We start from the raw sequence: 16,703 nt of genomic DNA on the forward strand, positions 1-16,703 counted from the left end.
TACCGGATTATTTTAACACTAGTGTGAAACTAGTCTAAGACTGATGTTACAAATTCTGGTCTTAGTAGAAAGTCTGTCTGCATTTCCAGGTAGTCCGTGCACCAGACTTTCAAATCTACACCAGCCGTGGCATAGGTTGGAACTATTATTTACGCCAGTTTCTGGTGTAAATGACAGTAAATCTGGTGGGCTATGGAGGCCCGCCCTTTTTTCTCACCACTTTTAAAAAGTGATGAAACAAGTGAAAAGTCGCAAATTATTGTGCAATTATAGCATATGTCATAATTTTCTACTTTTTTGTGCCACAGTAGTGGCGTAAACACTTTAGTAAATGTCCCTCATTTAGCCCAGTTGACGGAATTTAATAGGGGGCACATCATTGCACTGATAGAAGCAGGATGGTCGTTTCCACGAGTAGCTGCCCTCTCGCCTGTTCTGACCTAGCTGTTAGAAGTGTTGGAAGCAGCGGTAATGCTCAGTGGTTATGGCACACACCGTGAACAGGCTCCAGACAGGCCACAAGTAGACAGGATTGTTCGATTCACCGATAACCACGAGCAGCGACCACAGTTTCGGTGTCCACCCTCCAGACACAGGTGGCACCTTCATTACACACAACCCTGTCTCTGCCCAAATGGACTGGAACTGTATCATCTTTAGTGATAAATCTAGGTTCTGTTTGGGATCCCATGGAGGTCAGGTTCAAGTATGGAGGCCTCGTGGGGAGCGCTTCAACCCTGCCTTTGCTGTGGAGTGACACACTGCCCCCTACTGACGGTGTGATGATCCGGGGAGCCATTGCATAAGACAGTCGGTCACCCTTAGTAGTGATACGAGGGACACTAACAGCTCTGCAATATGTAAAGGACGTCCTGTGACCACGTGTTGCCTCTCATGAAAGGGCTTCCAGCTGGCATTTTTCAGCAAGGGTTTCCCAGGAATGTCTCCACCAAATTACGACACTTCCTTGCCCTGCTGGGTCACCAGATTTATCACCAGTCCAGCATTTATGGGATGAGCTGCGATGCTGTTTCAGCAACCTTCGAGTGTGCGGGGTCTACAAGCCCAGCTGTAACATCTGTGGTCAAATGTGCTGCAGGATACCATGAAGAAGCTGTATGTCTCCTTGCCCAACCGTATCTCATCTTGTGAGGCTAGAGGCGCCCAACAGGGTCCTAGAAGCCCCCTTTGAATTGTATAGCTTTCCCCAGTAAACGTATTCCTTCGCCCTAATATTGTAACCACTTACATATATCCTCATTACATTCCTACAGAGAAAGTTTCCTTCAATTCCAGCAACTCCTTCTTGGTGCTTCTTTTGTCAACGGGTGTATAAATATCTGAATAGAATTATAAGGAACTAGAAGAATTTTATTTTAGGGGATCATTTTAAGGTTTTCAGGTAACATGAAGATGGCGATATCGACCGATAGGCTATCACTTGTAAAGGGTTGGACAACCACTTTAAAAAAGGAGGCGTTACGGTGCTCAGAGATCCAGATAGGTGCCAGGAACTGGGTCACTTGTCTACTTCTCCCAGCACATGAAAGACATTTTTCAGGATCTTTACTGCCTGCAAGCGGTAATGCAGCTATCAAACACCTTAAAGTCCTATTACCTTCTGTAATGGCTGGATAAAGCATTGTATTTGATGGAAATTAAAGACATTAGTGCTGATGTAAAGGATCATAGGCATAACGGTTTTAACATGCCCTGTGCCATATGGATTTCTATACCACATCTCTGGGTGAGCAGTAGAATTGAGTGAATCTGCCTTTTGGCAGGTTCGGGGTTTAAGTGAGATACGTAATGGATTACGTTCTCACGGAATCCATAACGTAATTCAATGCTGGAATGCTTTTAGAGGCATTCCGTTTAGCATGCCGTCATAATACAAGTGTATGGCCAGCAGAACAGAACCCTCGGATCTGGCCATACACTTGTATAATGCGGCATGCCAGCATTGAATTACGCAATGGATTCCGTGAGAATGGAATCCATTACGTAATTCACTTAAACCCCGAACTCTAGTGAAGAATAAGCGACCGCCAAGTGGTGGCAGTGGAATTTTTACGTACATGTGTTTTTATATATTTTCATTTACAAAGGACTGTCATTTTTAATCATCTCGCTCTTGGAGGGTTTTTCCCAAGATGATTAAAAATGACAGTCTTTTTTGTGCCGAGATGAAGCGCGTGAGACAGACACTAATAGGTGGGTGTCCATGAAGTCAGAGTTGTAGGCAATAAATCAAATTTTTGGAGAATCGACATTAAAGTGGTATTTCTGGAACATACATCGACATCTTGTCCTGAGGTTAGCCACCAGTGTATGACCATTGACAAAAGGGAACAATGTCTTATTGGAGGTGTTCACCTTTGTTTTAACTCTTGATAGTAAAAGGGGTGTCTAGCTTTTTTTTTTTTAAATCTACACCCCAGCCAATTGTACTTGTTGAAGAATTCATACTCACCTGCTCCCCGCCTCTCCGCTCCTACTCCCAGCTTCCCTTCACTGGTCTATTGGTTCCCGTCTGTCAACCTCTGCATGGAGTGCCCCTCTGCAGCCCATGACTGGCCTTAGTGGTGATGTGTCCTCCAGCGTCACATCACTTCTGGTTCACGTGCCGCTTGGGGACACATCACCGTTAGGTCCAGTGACTGGCAAAATTGACAGACGAGGAGTGGAAAAATGTTGAAGAGAGCCAGGGAGCCTGAATGGAGCGGCGGCGAGGTACAGCGGCCTGGGGAAGGAGGGGCAAAGTAAATTAAAAAGAAAGGCTGGACAACCCGTTTAAGGTGGCTGTACATAATAGATGAAGGCCAGCATAATCTGCCATTTTCAGCATGACTGGCTGACCATCTAATGTGTTGGCAGTCTTCCGACTCTCCTCTGATGGTGGAAGAAGGGTGGGACATGCTGGTCTTCAGCATGCCTGGTCCTTTTGCATTTAAGGGATATAAACCTCTGCCAGAGGAGTTTGGCCAGTGGCTTATTACCCCCACCAAACTGAGAACACATGCAGCTTGGCCAAGCCATATGCACATGAGTCGGGGGTAATAGCTGACAACTATCTAAGGTTTATGGCCACCTTTTGGTTCCTACCAACCATCCCTTTTTACAGATCAGAGCCAATGTAGGCTTTCAAAGTAGACCTGAGTAGTTTGAGACAGACTGGCTACTAGGGGTGCACTGCCGGTCAGCCCCATGGATAAGGCTATAACTGTTAAGGTATCCTGGTTTTAATGATTATATACACAATAGGAGGTCGAACAATTTTCTAATTTACATCTATTAAAAATTTTGCTGAGAGACCTTTTTATTATATTCATGTATTTGCCTGTCCCTAAGAAAAAAATGGTACAATCCATTTTAGTCCTGTAAAATGGGATTATGAGATAGGACTAAACATGGCGTCAGTGACCCTCACGTGTATCACGTGACCGGGCTTTCAGTTAACTACCCAGGTATCTATCAGGTGACTAGTAGTGTACAGTATATACAGTAGTACAGCACCTCATGTCTGTCAGTGTAGAAGCAGATCTCTGTGTGTGCTATTTGTTTGTTTTTATATATACTAAACTTTATTAACACGATAACATCACCTAGAGACAGGCAGCCATTTTACAAATCACTACAGACAGGCACATAATGATGTAACTACTGTAATAACCACAATAAAAGTCATGATTTCACTACTAGTCCTATTTAGTTATCACATACATGTGTCCTGTGTGCTGACCCAGCACACGTATGTCATGTAACACTGCTTACTAAATGTCAGGGTGTAAAGAGTGTCACACGACTGATGTCATTTTTAATCACATGGGACTGATACATGGGTTATACCATTCTTCTGCATATAGGGGTCAACCATCTGATATAAGAAAGGTATGTATGCAGAATTTAAATACATGTATATTAGAAAATGGTATTATTTCCTATTATATAAGCAAATAAATAAAAACTGGAATACCCCCTTAACATTGCTGATCTTGAATGACATTAGTGAGCTGGGTTGGCACTGTGCTGCCAGCAGAAACCAGTGAATAGAAACTTGGCAGGAAGTCACTCTATGCCGTGCTGCATTTCAACCTGCATTAGTAATCAGATTTTTCTAAAGTAACGTTTGGGTGGAGAAGTGAATATTTCCATTTTCACACATATCTCTTTGTATAAATTCTAAAGCTGCCATTAACCTGTTATTCTCTATCTTCCAGGTGTGTTAATTGCGTGTTATCTAATATATGCCACTAGGATGACGGCAGATCAGGCGATTCTTTTCGTACGTGCAAAGCGACACAACGCGATTCAGACCCGAGTCCAGCTCTTATGCGTCCGAGAATTCACTCAGTTTTTAATTCCACTGCATAATGTATTTTCCTGCTGTGACCCCAAAGCCCACGCGGTCACTTTATCCCAGTACTTAATTCGACAGCAGCACTTACTCCATGGGTATGAAGCGCGACATCTGAAATATGTGCCAAAAATTATTCACCTAATATGTAAGGTATTGATAGACTTGGTCGAAAACAGGCTGGTGGTAGAGGAGCAGATACTAGATGTTCCAGATCTCTCTGCCGAAATCGAGAAGACAGTGTCCCAGCTCTCCACAGAGCAACTCGATAAAGTATTAGGCTGTGACATTGGGACAGTGGATTCCCTGACTCATTCAGTCACCACTGCAGTTTGTTACGGGGTTCAGGACTCGGTATTGTCCAGTGAACAGGAGTTCGACCCTTTGTGGAAAAGGAGGAACGTAGAATGTCTCCAGCCTTTGTCTCATCTAAAGAAACGTTTGAGTTACAGTGACTCCGACCTGAATAAGGCAGAAATCCTTCTTGAACAAGGTGAGACTCCCTGGACAGAACCTTCACACTTAACTTTCTTAAGCAAGTTAAATGAACAGTTGAGATCAATTGTGTCAGGAAATGAGGATGCTCATCCTTTACCCACGCCAAATTTGAAGAAAGATGCGTCCACTGCATTCTCCTTCTGGAGTCAAAGTAAAGTTAGTAGCATTGATGTTCCTCGCGATTGCTCCCCTCTGTTCTACAGGCCGAGATTTCTCAGGGAAATACAGAGAAGCCGCACTTTTTCCTTAGGATTTTCTTCACCGTTAAATGGCCAAACAGGATTGACGGACTCACAATTCTCAGCGCCAAGCATAACGCCTCAGGACACTCCAGACTGCAGTTGTGTCACCGGAATCAGCAAAGTCCTGGACGATGAGAGTTCCTTGGTTGATGATAATAGTGAGGTGTCCTCTCCAAAGGTGACATTTTATCTTGGATGTAACGAGACCCCAGAAGTCATCCCACAGATTGTCCTCCAATCTGAGTTAAACCTGGAGGCCAGAAGATTGCTGACTGCTAATGCCCTTGCCAATCTGGAGTGTGATAGTGTGGAAGAGATATCCAGAAAAGTCACCATGTGGCAGGTAGACATTTGGACTTGGTGGGGAGCCTGTGTGTGCATTTTTTATGCTTTTTACTACTTTTATTAGATTATATGTATGCTACATATTTACATCTGATTACATACTGTATGTTATATACATTGGTACAACTCCTAAGGCTACTTTCACACTTGCGTTGTTGTTTTGCGATATTGAGATCCGGCAGAGGATCTCAATACCGGAAAAACATTTCTGTTTGGTCCTCATGCATTCTAAATGGAAAGAGGTTCGTTCAGGATGCATCAGGATCTCTTCCGTTCCGACATCATTCTGTTTTCTGACCGGACACAAAACCACTGCAAGCTGCGGTTTTGAGTCCGGTCATTAAAAAAAAAAAAAAATACGGATCTGTCACTGAAAACAAAGTAAGTCAATGGTGACGGATGGTTATTTTTTTAGGAGCCTAAAATCCTGGATCCATCACCCAAGTATTTAGTGACAGATCTGTTTTTTTCCATTTTGATTTTGCACAACAGCATCCTAACGGAACAGATGCATCCTGATGTGCAAAATCAAAAAGGATCCGCTTAATTCCACAATTGAGATCCTCTGCCGGATCTCAATACCGGAATTAACAACGCAAGTGTGAAAGTAGCATAAGCCGCGTGTCCCTTTAAAAAAAAAATAAATAAAATCAGTATGACAGCTGTTGGTACTTGATTGATAAATTAGGCACAACTTTCATATTTTTGGTTAAATCTTTGTATGGCAATGTCTATATGATCTCTGTTCGCTTCCATTCTATTAGAAAGAGCTAAATGCTAGAGAAGCCGCCTGGGATCGGATCTGCGCAGAGAGAAACCCTTTTGTCCTAACCAATTTAATGTGGTCATGGCTTGAACAGCTGAAAGAACCGGTGATCACCAAGGCGGGTGTGCATTTATTAGCAAGTTATGGCAGCCACCCAGACAGCGCCCTCTACTTGCTGGAAAAGGTAACTGCCAGTCATGCTTATTTTCCTTTGAAATACAGATGTAGCTCACTTGGTGAGTTATCACATGTCGTTAACGTGTTATGACTGTGACTGGTTACTCTGCTACATCTGTACATTCATGCAACGGGAATGTATTGAGGATTATATACGGCTCTGTTCACATGTGCATTGGAGGCTTCACAAATTCTGTCCAAAATGCAGGAAAAAGTAGCGCAGTCCTATATTTTCTGGTAAAATGAGCGTTGCCATGATGGAAACCCAATAGACCCAATATATCTCAGTGGGTTGCTTAGGGTGCTGTTCATACGGCAGAACAGAAAAATGGAAGTGTGAACGCAGATGTGAACATAGCCTTAAAATAACTAGGACATTTAGCAATTTTCACACTGAGAGTGAGACTTCCAGGGCTGCAGAGATCAATTCTCAGCAGTCATCTTATTATCATCACAGGCATGATTGCAGTGACAGGTAACACCTTTTTTATAAAGCTAAAGGCGGATAACATAGGATCTACCTTTAACAATGGGTGTTGGTTTCAGTTTCCCTCCTCCTGCAAAGTGACCCCTGCATAGGTGAAGGGCATGACTTTAAAACACCCCATAGAAATCAGTTAGTCGCCTCAAGACTACGGTTTTCTGGCGTCCCCCATAAGCTGATACACTGACAAACTACTAGCTTGCTTGCCAGTGAATTCAATCATTTATTAAAGCCAGAGACTTAAAATGCTGGTAGTAGAGATGAGCAAATTGACTCTCGGGAGCTGCACACTCACAGCAGCTGCTGCCCAAGCCAAATTTGAGCTTCAACGGTGGTGCAGGGAGTAGATTGACAGGGCCGGGCGGGATATCTGGCTCTATCAATCATCCACTTCTTTATCAGTGGGGACAGCCCCTCACCGGTGAAGAAGTCTGGCTAATGAGATTAATCAATTGGCTCATCTTAAGTTGGTTGCTTTCGGATAAAAATTATGAAATGCCATAACCTGATGTCTACCGACATAGCAAATGTTAAAAGCTCTTTCCTTACTGCATCTCCCAAACGGAAGCTCTCCCACTGCCCATGGACACTGTGTGTAAGTGCTTCATGTGGCCATAGCTCCCAAGATGGTGCCAGCCACATTAGATCTATGTCAGGCAAACTCTCTGATTTCAACGTGTTTGGCCAACCATCGAATGTCTATGGGGCCTCCCAACTCTTCCTTGACAGCAGATGTTGGAGGAGATGAGGATCGTTCAAGTCAGATTTCAATTGCCCAGTTTGAGGGAGAAAATCTGATGTCAGAAGACATGTCTGGCAGCCGCTTTTTCTCCACTGTCCAGGGGCAAACTGGTACTTTAAAGTGGCCCCGGACGAAAACAAAAAAACAAAAGTGGCCCCAAGTGTGTAGATGCGTTCAAAATGACTGAAGGCAAGACTAACACAAGTAAGCAGGGATAACAGTAGTAGGAGAGGCAGCAATACCGTAGTGCAGCACAAGATACCGCCCCTGCAGAACCAGAATACTGCCTCAGCAGAACCAAATACCACAGTGCAGCACAGAATACTGCCCCAGCAGAACCAAATACCACAGTGCAGCACAGAATACTGCCCCAGCAGAACCAAATACCACAGTGCAGCACAGAATACTGCCCCAGCAGAACCAAATACCACAGTGCAGCACAGAATACTGCCCCAGCAGAACCAAATACCACAGTGCAGCACAAAATACTGCCCCAGCAGAACCAAATACCACAGTGCAGCACAAAATACTGCCCCAGCAGAACCAAATACCACAGTGCAGCACATAATACTGCCCCAGCAGAACCAAATACCACAGTGCAGAACAGAATACTGCCCCAGCAGAACCAAATACCACAGTGCAGCACAGAATACTGCCCCAGCAGAACCAAGTACCACAGAGCAGAACAGAATACTGCCCCAGCAGAACCAAATACCACAGTGCAGAACAGAATACTGCCTCAGCAGAATCAAATAACACAGTGCAGCACAGAATATCGCCTCAGCAGAACCAAATACCACAGTGCAGCACAGAATACTGCCCCAGCAGAACCAAATACCACAGTGCAGCACAGAATACTGCCTCAGCAGAACCAAATACCACAGTGCAGCACAGAATACTGCCTCAGCAGAACCAAATACCACAGTGCAGCACATAATACTGCCCCAGCAGAACCAAATACCACAGTGCAGAACAGAATACTGCCTCAGCAGAACCAAATAACACAGTGCAGCACAGAATATCGCCTCAGCAGAACCAAATACCACAGTGCAGCACAGAATACTGCCTCAGCAGAACCAAATACCACAGTGCAGCACAGAATACTGCCCCAGCAGAACCAAATACCACAGTGCAGCACATAATACTGCCCCAGCAGAACCAAATACCACAGTGCAGAACAGAATACTGCCTCAGCAGAACCAAATAACACAGTGCAGCACAGAATATCGCCTCAGCAGAACCAAATACCACAGTGCACCACAAAATACTGCCCCAGCAGAACCAAATACCACAGTGCAGCACAAAATACTGCCCCAGCAGAACCAAATACCACAGTGCAGCACAAAATACTGCCCCAGCAGAACCAAATACCACAGTGCAGCACAGAATACTGCCCCAGCAGAACCAAATACCACAGTGCAGCACAGAATACTGCCCCAGCAGAACCAAATACCACAGTGCACCACAAAATACTGCCCCAGCAGAACCAAATACCACAGTGCAGAACAGAATACTGCCCCAGCAGAACCAAATACCACAGTGCACCACAAAATACTGCCCCAGCAGAACCAAATACCACAGTGCAGAACAGAATACTGCCTCAGCAGAACCAAATACCACAGTGCACCACAAAATACTGCCCCAGCAGAACCAAATACCACAGTGCAGCACAAAATACTTCCACCCTTACCGTTGTCCTGAGGATGTAATATAGTTTCATTCAGGAGGGCACTTGCGGCCACTGGCCAGGTGCATAAGTACCTGATGCTCCTAGCATTAATTAATGCTGACAGCCTCAGATTGTTATATACACGGCTGGCGGCTGAAAGGAGGGCTCTGACGGCCCCCTGGGCATCGGCCCACCATGAAATTTCCCTGTAGGGTCTATGGCCAGTCTGCCCCTGCCTCTCTCCATGTACCACATATGCATGTTTGGCTGAGCCGAGCATGCATATTTACGGGAGGATCAGGAGACATAGCCATTGGCCGAACTAGTGCTGGGCTGACAGTTGCCTCGTGTGTATGGCCAGCTGTAGTTACGACTTAAAGGTAAAAGTCAATGATGCTACATAGACCCTGAAGGCTCGTGTATAAATGGCTGTCCGGCTGCTGAACATGGAATGTACTAAATCAGTTTGTATCTCTTTAATTGTAGGGGCAACATCAAACCATCTTGTGCATTCTGCAGTGTGTGAGTAACCTGCGGCCTCTCCCCTCCGAGATAGAGGATGCAATACTGACACGAATGATCGCAGCCTTCACTATGGTAGGTACTATGGGGGGGCACTATCAAAATAAAATTTTGAGTTCTCAGGCTATAGAGTAGAGATACCCACACATGGGATATCTGAGAATTTGCTGCTTTTGCATAAAATCACTTCACTTCATTCATTTTTAGTCATTAACTGGGGAATCTGATATATTTTTGGATCTATGGTATGACAGTATGCCCCCAAAATCATTTTCACAGCACACAGGCTGGCAGCAACAAGGTATGCCATGCACTATATGATTTCTGATTTTCATTTCAGTCATGGCATGAACCCTTGAAGTGGTGAGTGATGTGATCGTGGATATTTGATTACATTTGTGGGCACAGCGGGAGTTTTGTTATAATATGGATAACTCCTTTAAGCAATGCCAAATACAAGCAACAGATGGAAGCTTAAGTAACATATTTTCTTTCCGTGTCTGCTCCGTTTTTTGTGTCCATCTGACTGTTCCACGAAAAAATAGAACATGTCCTATTATTGTCCGCATTACGGACAAGGATAGGACTGTTCTATTAGGGACCAGCTGTTCCATTCCGTAAAATATGGAATGCACACGGACGTAGTATGTATTTTTTTGCGGACCGCAAAATACGTACTGTCGTGTGCATGAGCCCTAATACAATACTTTTCTTGTTTTATACTGTACATTGCCTTTCACATATAAGCTGGGATTTCCACGCAGCCCTGTATTTTTAACACTAGGTTTCAGGCCAGACTTTGTACAAAGTTAGTTAGAATTATTCAATTTACTGAACAGCGTAGGCCAAGCAGAGACCACACAGAAGATGGACCCCGTACCTTATATCTGGCCCGGGGCCACATAGAAAGCCAAGGGGTTCAGCATCGAAAATAATCAGTGTTGGAAATGAAGAGTCAAGTCTATGAAAAATACAAAATACATTAAAGCTAAATGCTTCCATATGCTCACAGTTAGTGAACCAATTACACAGTTAACATTCAGTTACGATTAGGGTCAGGTCTTAATGGTGTAGGTCTAGAGGGTCCAGAGGTCACAGTTGCACCTGGACTTAAAGGGTATGTTGGCATTTCATAGCTGTTACACAGTAATGTGATATTAGCCAGAGCTATCTAATTATACAAATGAATACTTCATTCTCATATCTATGTCCTACGCAGTCATTGTGTATGATGGTTGGGAGGAAGCTGGTGTAGATTCTGCATTGGGGGTTTGAGCTTCCTGCTGAGCCACTGGAAAAAAGCTAAATGATCTGCCCCGGGGGAATGTGGCTGGAATGGAAATAAGGCAAGTTCTTGAAGACTTCTTCATATATATGACCTACTTTGTAAGAGGGTTGTGTCCAAGGCAACTGCAGGAAACAGCTAAATCTTCAATTGAGGTTTCATTTCAAAATCCAGCTAATTCTTCGAAGCTAAATCACCCAAATCAGGTCTCATCTAGTAGAGATCTCCGCACCTTTTCATTTGTCCATTGGGATTTTATTTTTTTCTCCCATGGAAAAGTTGAAGGAAAGTCAGATTTTATGTTACTTTTATCAAAGTTTCCTGCGTTACCTGCAAAGGCTGGCACTGGGGCTCCCCCTCTACAAGCAGCTAAGGGTCCATTCACACGTCCGTTTTGTTGTTCCGCATCCGTTCCGATTAAAAACGGAACGTTATGCGGATCCATTCATTTTCAATGGAATCCGCAAATAATCGGACAGCACTCATGGTGCTCTCCGATTCCATGATTCCGTTCCGTGGGTTCCGTTTATTCGGATCCAGGAAAAAAATATACCCTGTCCTACTATTTGTCCGATTTTGCGTTCCGTCATGCCATTCTAGTCAATGCATCCGTCAAAAATGCGGAAGACATGCTAAAAGCATCCTCATGTCATCCAGATTTTCGGATCCGCAAAAAACAGGAACGTTTATCTTGAAAGGTAAAAATACTGACGTGTGAATGGACCCTAATTGTGAGAACCCCGGGCATCAGGACTTCCTGTAATTTTATCCCATTTCATCTCAAAATCTGAAAGGAATTCTGTGTAATGAAAAGTTATGGACGTCCTGCCACTGGAGTTCATTATGGTGGAAAGTGTGGACTTCAGATAGTTCTTTAGGACTTATAGATGTCCTCCCCTAAGGTGCCCATACACCATCAGTAGCCGTCAGACAATGGATGTCTCTCCCATACACATACATTCTAATCTAAACTGAGCATATATGTGTTTTTAATGAAGAAGGAGGCGAAAGTTGCTGCCAGAAACCTCTAGTGGTGGCTTATCTCCTGGGAGTTCAGAAGGATTTCGCAAAAAAATTACATTCATCTGCTTCTTCTCTCCTCCAATAGGCCCAATCCTTTGTTCTCACAAGAGTTAAAAAGATTGTCATATTGATGGCCTACCCTTAGATCGGCAGGGGTCGGCTCTGGCTCCCGGCACCCCCGCCTATGAGCTGTTGAAGAGTCCACGGTGCTCTGGTGAGCAATTAGGCCTCTTCCTAGGCCAGTGACATCAAGTTCATTGGTTACATGTCCTAGACGTAGCTCGGTCCCATTTAAGTAAATCGGGCTGAGCTTCAATACCAAGCACAGCCACTATTCAGTGGACGGTGCTGTGCTTGTAAGCTGCGAGGAGGCAGAGGAGCACCACAGCCTGTTCAAACAGCTGATTGGCAGGGGTGTCGGGACCCTCTTCAGTCTTAGGCTACTTTCACACTTGCGCTTGATCGGATCCGTTCTGAACGGATCCGATCATATTAATGCAGACGGAGGCTCCGTTCAGTACGGATCCGTCTGCATTAATAACTTAGAAAAAATTCTAAGTGTGCAAGATGCCTGAGCGGATCCGTTCAGACTTTCAATGTAAAGTCAATGGGGGATGGATCCGCTTGAAGATTGAGCCATATGGTGACATCTTCAAGCGGATCCGTTCCCATTGACTTACATTGTAAGTCTGAACGGATCCGCTTGCCTCCGCACGGCCAGGCGGACAGCTGAACGCTGCAAGCAGCGTTCAGGTGTCCGCCTGCTGAGTGGAGCGGAGGCTGAACGCCGCCAGACTGATGCAGTCTGAGCGGATCCGCTCCATTCAGACTGCATCAGGGCTGGACGGAGGCGTTTGGGTCCGCTCGTGAGCTCCTTCAAACGGAGCTCACGAACGGACCCATGAACGCTAGTGTGAAAGTAGCCTTATATGGATGACCTATCCTTAGGACAACCCCTTTTAGCCACCACCACCACAGGTGTCTAGTGTTGACTTATTCCCCATTGAGACCACAGTGTGCATTTGTATGAGGGGTGGGAAGAATGACTGACAGCTTTCTATGGTGTTTGGCCATCTTCGAAATTTATCGGTGGGGGTCCAATGTCTAGGGCCCCATAATCAGAACAGTCAGGGGTCTACAGCTTTCATTGTTTACACAGGCATAGCTGCTTGTCTGTAGTAGTGGATGTGCTTGGCACTGCAGCTCGTCCCGTCCACTTGTCACTTTTGCAAAAATATGATGATGTAAATGTATAGAAAAAAAATGACAATAACTCTTTAACCCCTTCCTCACCAGGCCATTTTTTTTAGATGTAGCAATGGGCCTATCTAACTGCAAATAACTGATTAATTTCTGAGCCAACCTACATGTATTTGATATTATTTTTCACGGGACACCTTAGAGCTTTCTTTTGTGTCATTAGATGATGGATATATATTTTTTTAAATATTTAACGAAAAACAGAAAATTATGAAAAAATTCTATATTTTTCCTTTATTATAATTATTTTTGCTAACTATTACAAAAGGTTTCAAGACAAAACATATCTAAAACTATTACCATTTGCTTGTACCCTGAAAATGGGCGCTAGACTTCAAAAGACTGGAGCGTATTTTGGATTTTGACAGTCTATTTTTCTGTTGCTGGTTCTATGGCACCGTACTAACACAAAGTGACATGCCCCTTCAAAGTGACTTTTTTTTATGTTGTTCCCCTAATATTCATCTTGGGGAAATGTGTACATTTTAAGGGTGCTTGAGTATTTTACGCAGAAAAAAACCCTGCTATCCAAAATATAGCTTAAACGAATACCTTGATTTTTAAAATAAAAAAGTGTGTATGTTTGTATATTTTACACAAATTCCACTATACTATTGCTAAATATAATATATATTTTTTTTAATGAAGTGTGTGTGTGTGTGTGTGGGGGGGGGGGAGGTCTGTATGGGTGTGTACATAGTCTTCTATACTATTGCTAATACTAGTAACTATTGCTGTAACTTTTAATTTTTGTCATTTTATGTATTAATTTTTTTTTTATTATTTTTTTTTAATCAGGGCAGAAAGGGTTAATTCACCGCCTGCAGGCTGACAGTTAATGTTACAGCCAGCAGGTGGTGCTCTTCCACAAGGAAAAGCGCTCCCTGACGGCTTTGACATTTAAGGCCTCATGCACGCGGCCGTTCCGTGCATTGGGAACCGCAATTTGCGGTCCCCAATGCACGGGCAACATCCATGTGGCAGCCAGGACGGATCGAAACCCATTCAACTTGAATGGGTCCGTGATCCGTCCGCACCGCAATTAGGCTACTTTCACACTTGCGTTCGGGGCTCCGCTTGTGAGTTCCGTTTGAAGGCTCTCACAAGCGGCCCCGAACGCTTCCGTACTGCCCTAATGCATTCTGAGCGGATGCGGATCCGCTCAGACTGCATCAGTCTGGCGGCGTTCAGCCTCCGCTCCGCTCAGCAGGCGGACACCTGAACGCTGCTTGCAGCTTTCGGGTGTCCGCCTGGCCGTGCGGAGGCAAACGGATCCGTCCAGACTTACAATGTAAGTCAATGGGGACGGATCCGTTTGAAGGTGACACAATATGGCTCAGTTTCAAACGGATCCGTCCCCCATTGACTTTCAATGTAAAGTCTGGACGGATCCATCTGAGCAACTTTCACACTTAGAATTTTTTCTAAACTATAATGCAGACGGATCCGTTCTGAACGGATCCCATCGTCTGCATTATAGGAGCGGATCCGTCTGTGCAGACACCAGACGGATCCACTCTGAACGCAGGTGTGAAAGTAGCCTAAAATAGAACATGTTCTATTTTCTTTGCAGTGCGGAGGCAAGGACAGAAACACCACAGAACCAGTCCGTCGTGCTTCTGTGCCTTCCATCCGCACCGCAGCTCAGGATTGCGGACCCATTCAAGTGAATGCGTCCACATCCGTGATACGGGGAGCACACGGCCGGTGCCTGCATATTGCTGACCTGCTATTTGCGGGCCGCAATACGGCCACGGCCGGGCAACGGCCGTGTGCATGAGGCCTAACACTGTGATAGATGCTTGCGCAGGGTGCTGCAAGGATCTATCACAGCCTGACTGCTACTGACTTCGGGAGTTTTCCATGTCTAATGACAGTGCGGTCACAGTGATCTGCAGCGGCACGGGCCGCCGGCAGATCGCGATGTAACCAAGTACTTTTATACGTCGGGTTATAGATAGAAGCCTACCGCTGCGACCCTGTGGAGCCACTCCTGAATTGTACAGAGCAGCTGGTCGTAAAAGTTCCCTCCTCTCTATTAAGTTCTATGGCAGCACCAGAAATAGCAGAGTACAGCACGCATTTATGACCAGCTGCTTCATCCATTTTAGGGGGGCTCCATAGGTTACGGGTGACCGGTGGGGGTCCCAACGGTAGGACGCCCAACAATCTGTTAGTTCTCCCCTATCCTTGTTATAACTGGAACATATAGTCAATTCCAAACGTTTGGTGCTGCTCTGACTTCAGAGTAAATTTTTTGGGGGGATTTATAGGACTTTTTCTAGATTACAGACAAACCTGTCTAACCTTGAGATATATTGATTTTACAGATTGAACCACATTCAGAAGACAGTTCTCTGGTTTATAATACCCTGAAACCAATCTTTCTACATGCTTTGACGGACATCCGAAAATAAGGACTCCAGGGCAGCTCTCGGTACACAAGCTTGGCCTTGTAACATGGAAGCTTGTGTGCACTTTTTAGGTGTCATGTGTGTTTCCTGTGAGGTTTGTGTTTACATGTCGGCTACATAAAGGGCTCAGACTACAGAGAATGTAGGAAATCTAGGTGACTTCATGTTCTCTAAGCTATTTTATCTTTTGGTATTTGTTTCTACGAAGTACAGTTCACTGTGTTTTGCAGCACCTTTATACGTCTCTGGGCCAGTTTACTATTTGTAACTAGTTGTATGGAATGTATCTGTTGTATTTATTACTATTATCGGGCATACTGCTAGCAGAACGTGCCCAGGGAATGCACTGTGAACATTTTATGTGAATGATTGGACTCAGCAGGTCAGACAATATTAAAATAGACCTACTGTAGCCCATGTAGAGCCATACATCTATGGAGGTTTGGGATGTAATCCTGGTAGGGGATGTCGAAATAGACTAAAAAGCCCCTGAGCTATTCATTGAGGGTGTCAAAATCCAGTCCATACTGTATGCACAGAGTGCTCCATCTCCCACAAGTATCCATAGAATTTCTTCAAGTCTAAGGGTAAGTTCACACAACATTTTGGGAGACGGTTTTGAGGCAGATTTCCCTGCAATTATTCTTCATCCAAAGCCGGAAGTGAATCCAACAGGAAGGAGAAGTAGGAGAGTCCTAACTTTATACAGGGTGGCCCACGAAAAATTGGCCCCGCCTCCAATATCTCCGAATCAAACCGTCTAACAGTAAATATGTCTGTCTATGTTGTCCATAGCAACCAATCAGAGCTCAGCTTTCATTTGATCAGAGCCCTGTAGGAACTGAAAGCTGAGCTCTGATTGGTTGATATGGACGACTATTAGGAAGTTTGATTTGGAGACATTGGAGGCGGGCTACTT

The 16,703-nt window shown here is 44.6% G+C and overlaps 1 protein-coding gene across 1 annotated transcript in view; it reads left to right on the plus strand.

The window, feature by feature from the left end:
- PTPDC1 (protein tyrosine phosphatase domain containing 1) overlaps positions 1-16,489 on the plus strand; it is a 107,098-nt gene extending 90,609 nt beyond the window's left edge. Inside the window, exons 8-11 of the mRNA XM_044300989.1 lie at positions 4,221-5,440; positions 6,207-6,392; positions 9,767-9,877; positions 15,701-16,489. Coding sequence (XP_044156924.1) covers positions 4,221-5,440; positions 6,207-6,392; positions 9,767-9,877; positions 15,701-15,787 — 1,604 coding nt within the window. The 3' untranslated portion in view covers positions 15,788-16,489. The remainder of the gene's footprint in view (positions 1-4,220; positions 5,441-6,206; positions 6,393-9,766; positions 9,878-15,700) is intronic.
- Positions 16,490-16,703: the final 214 nt, after the last annotated feature.

Source organism: Bufo gargarizans, chromosome 7, assembly GCF_014858855.1.
Source record: "Bufo gargarizans isolate SCDJY-AF-19 chromosome 7, ASM1485885v1, whole genome shotgun sequence".
In the NCBI taxonomy this organism is placed as follows: Eukaryota; Metazoa; Chordata; class Amphibia; order Anura; family Bufonidae; genus Bufo; species Bufo gargarizans.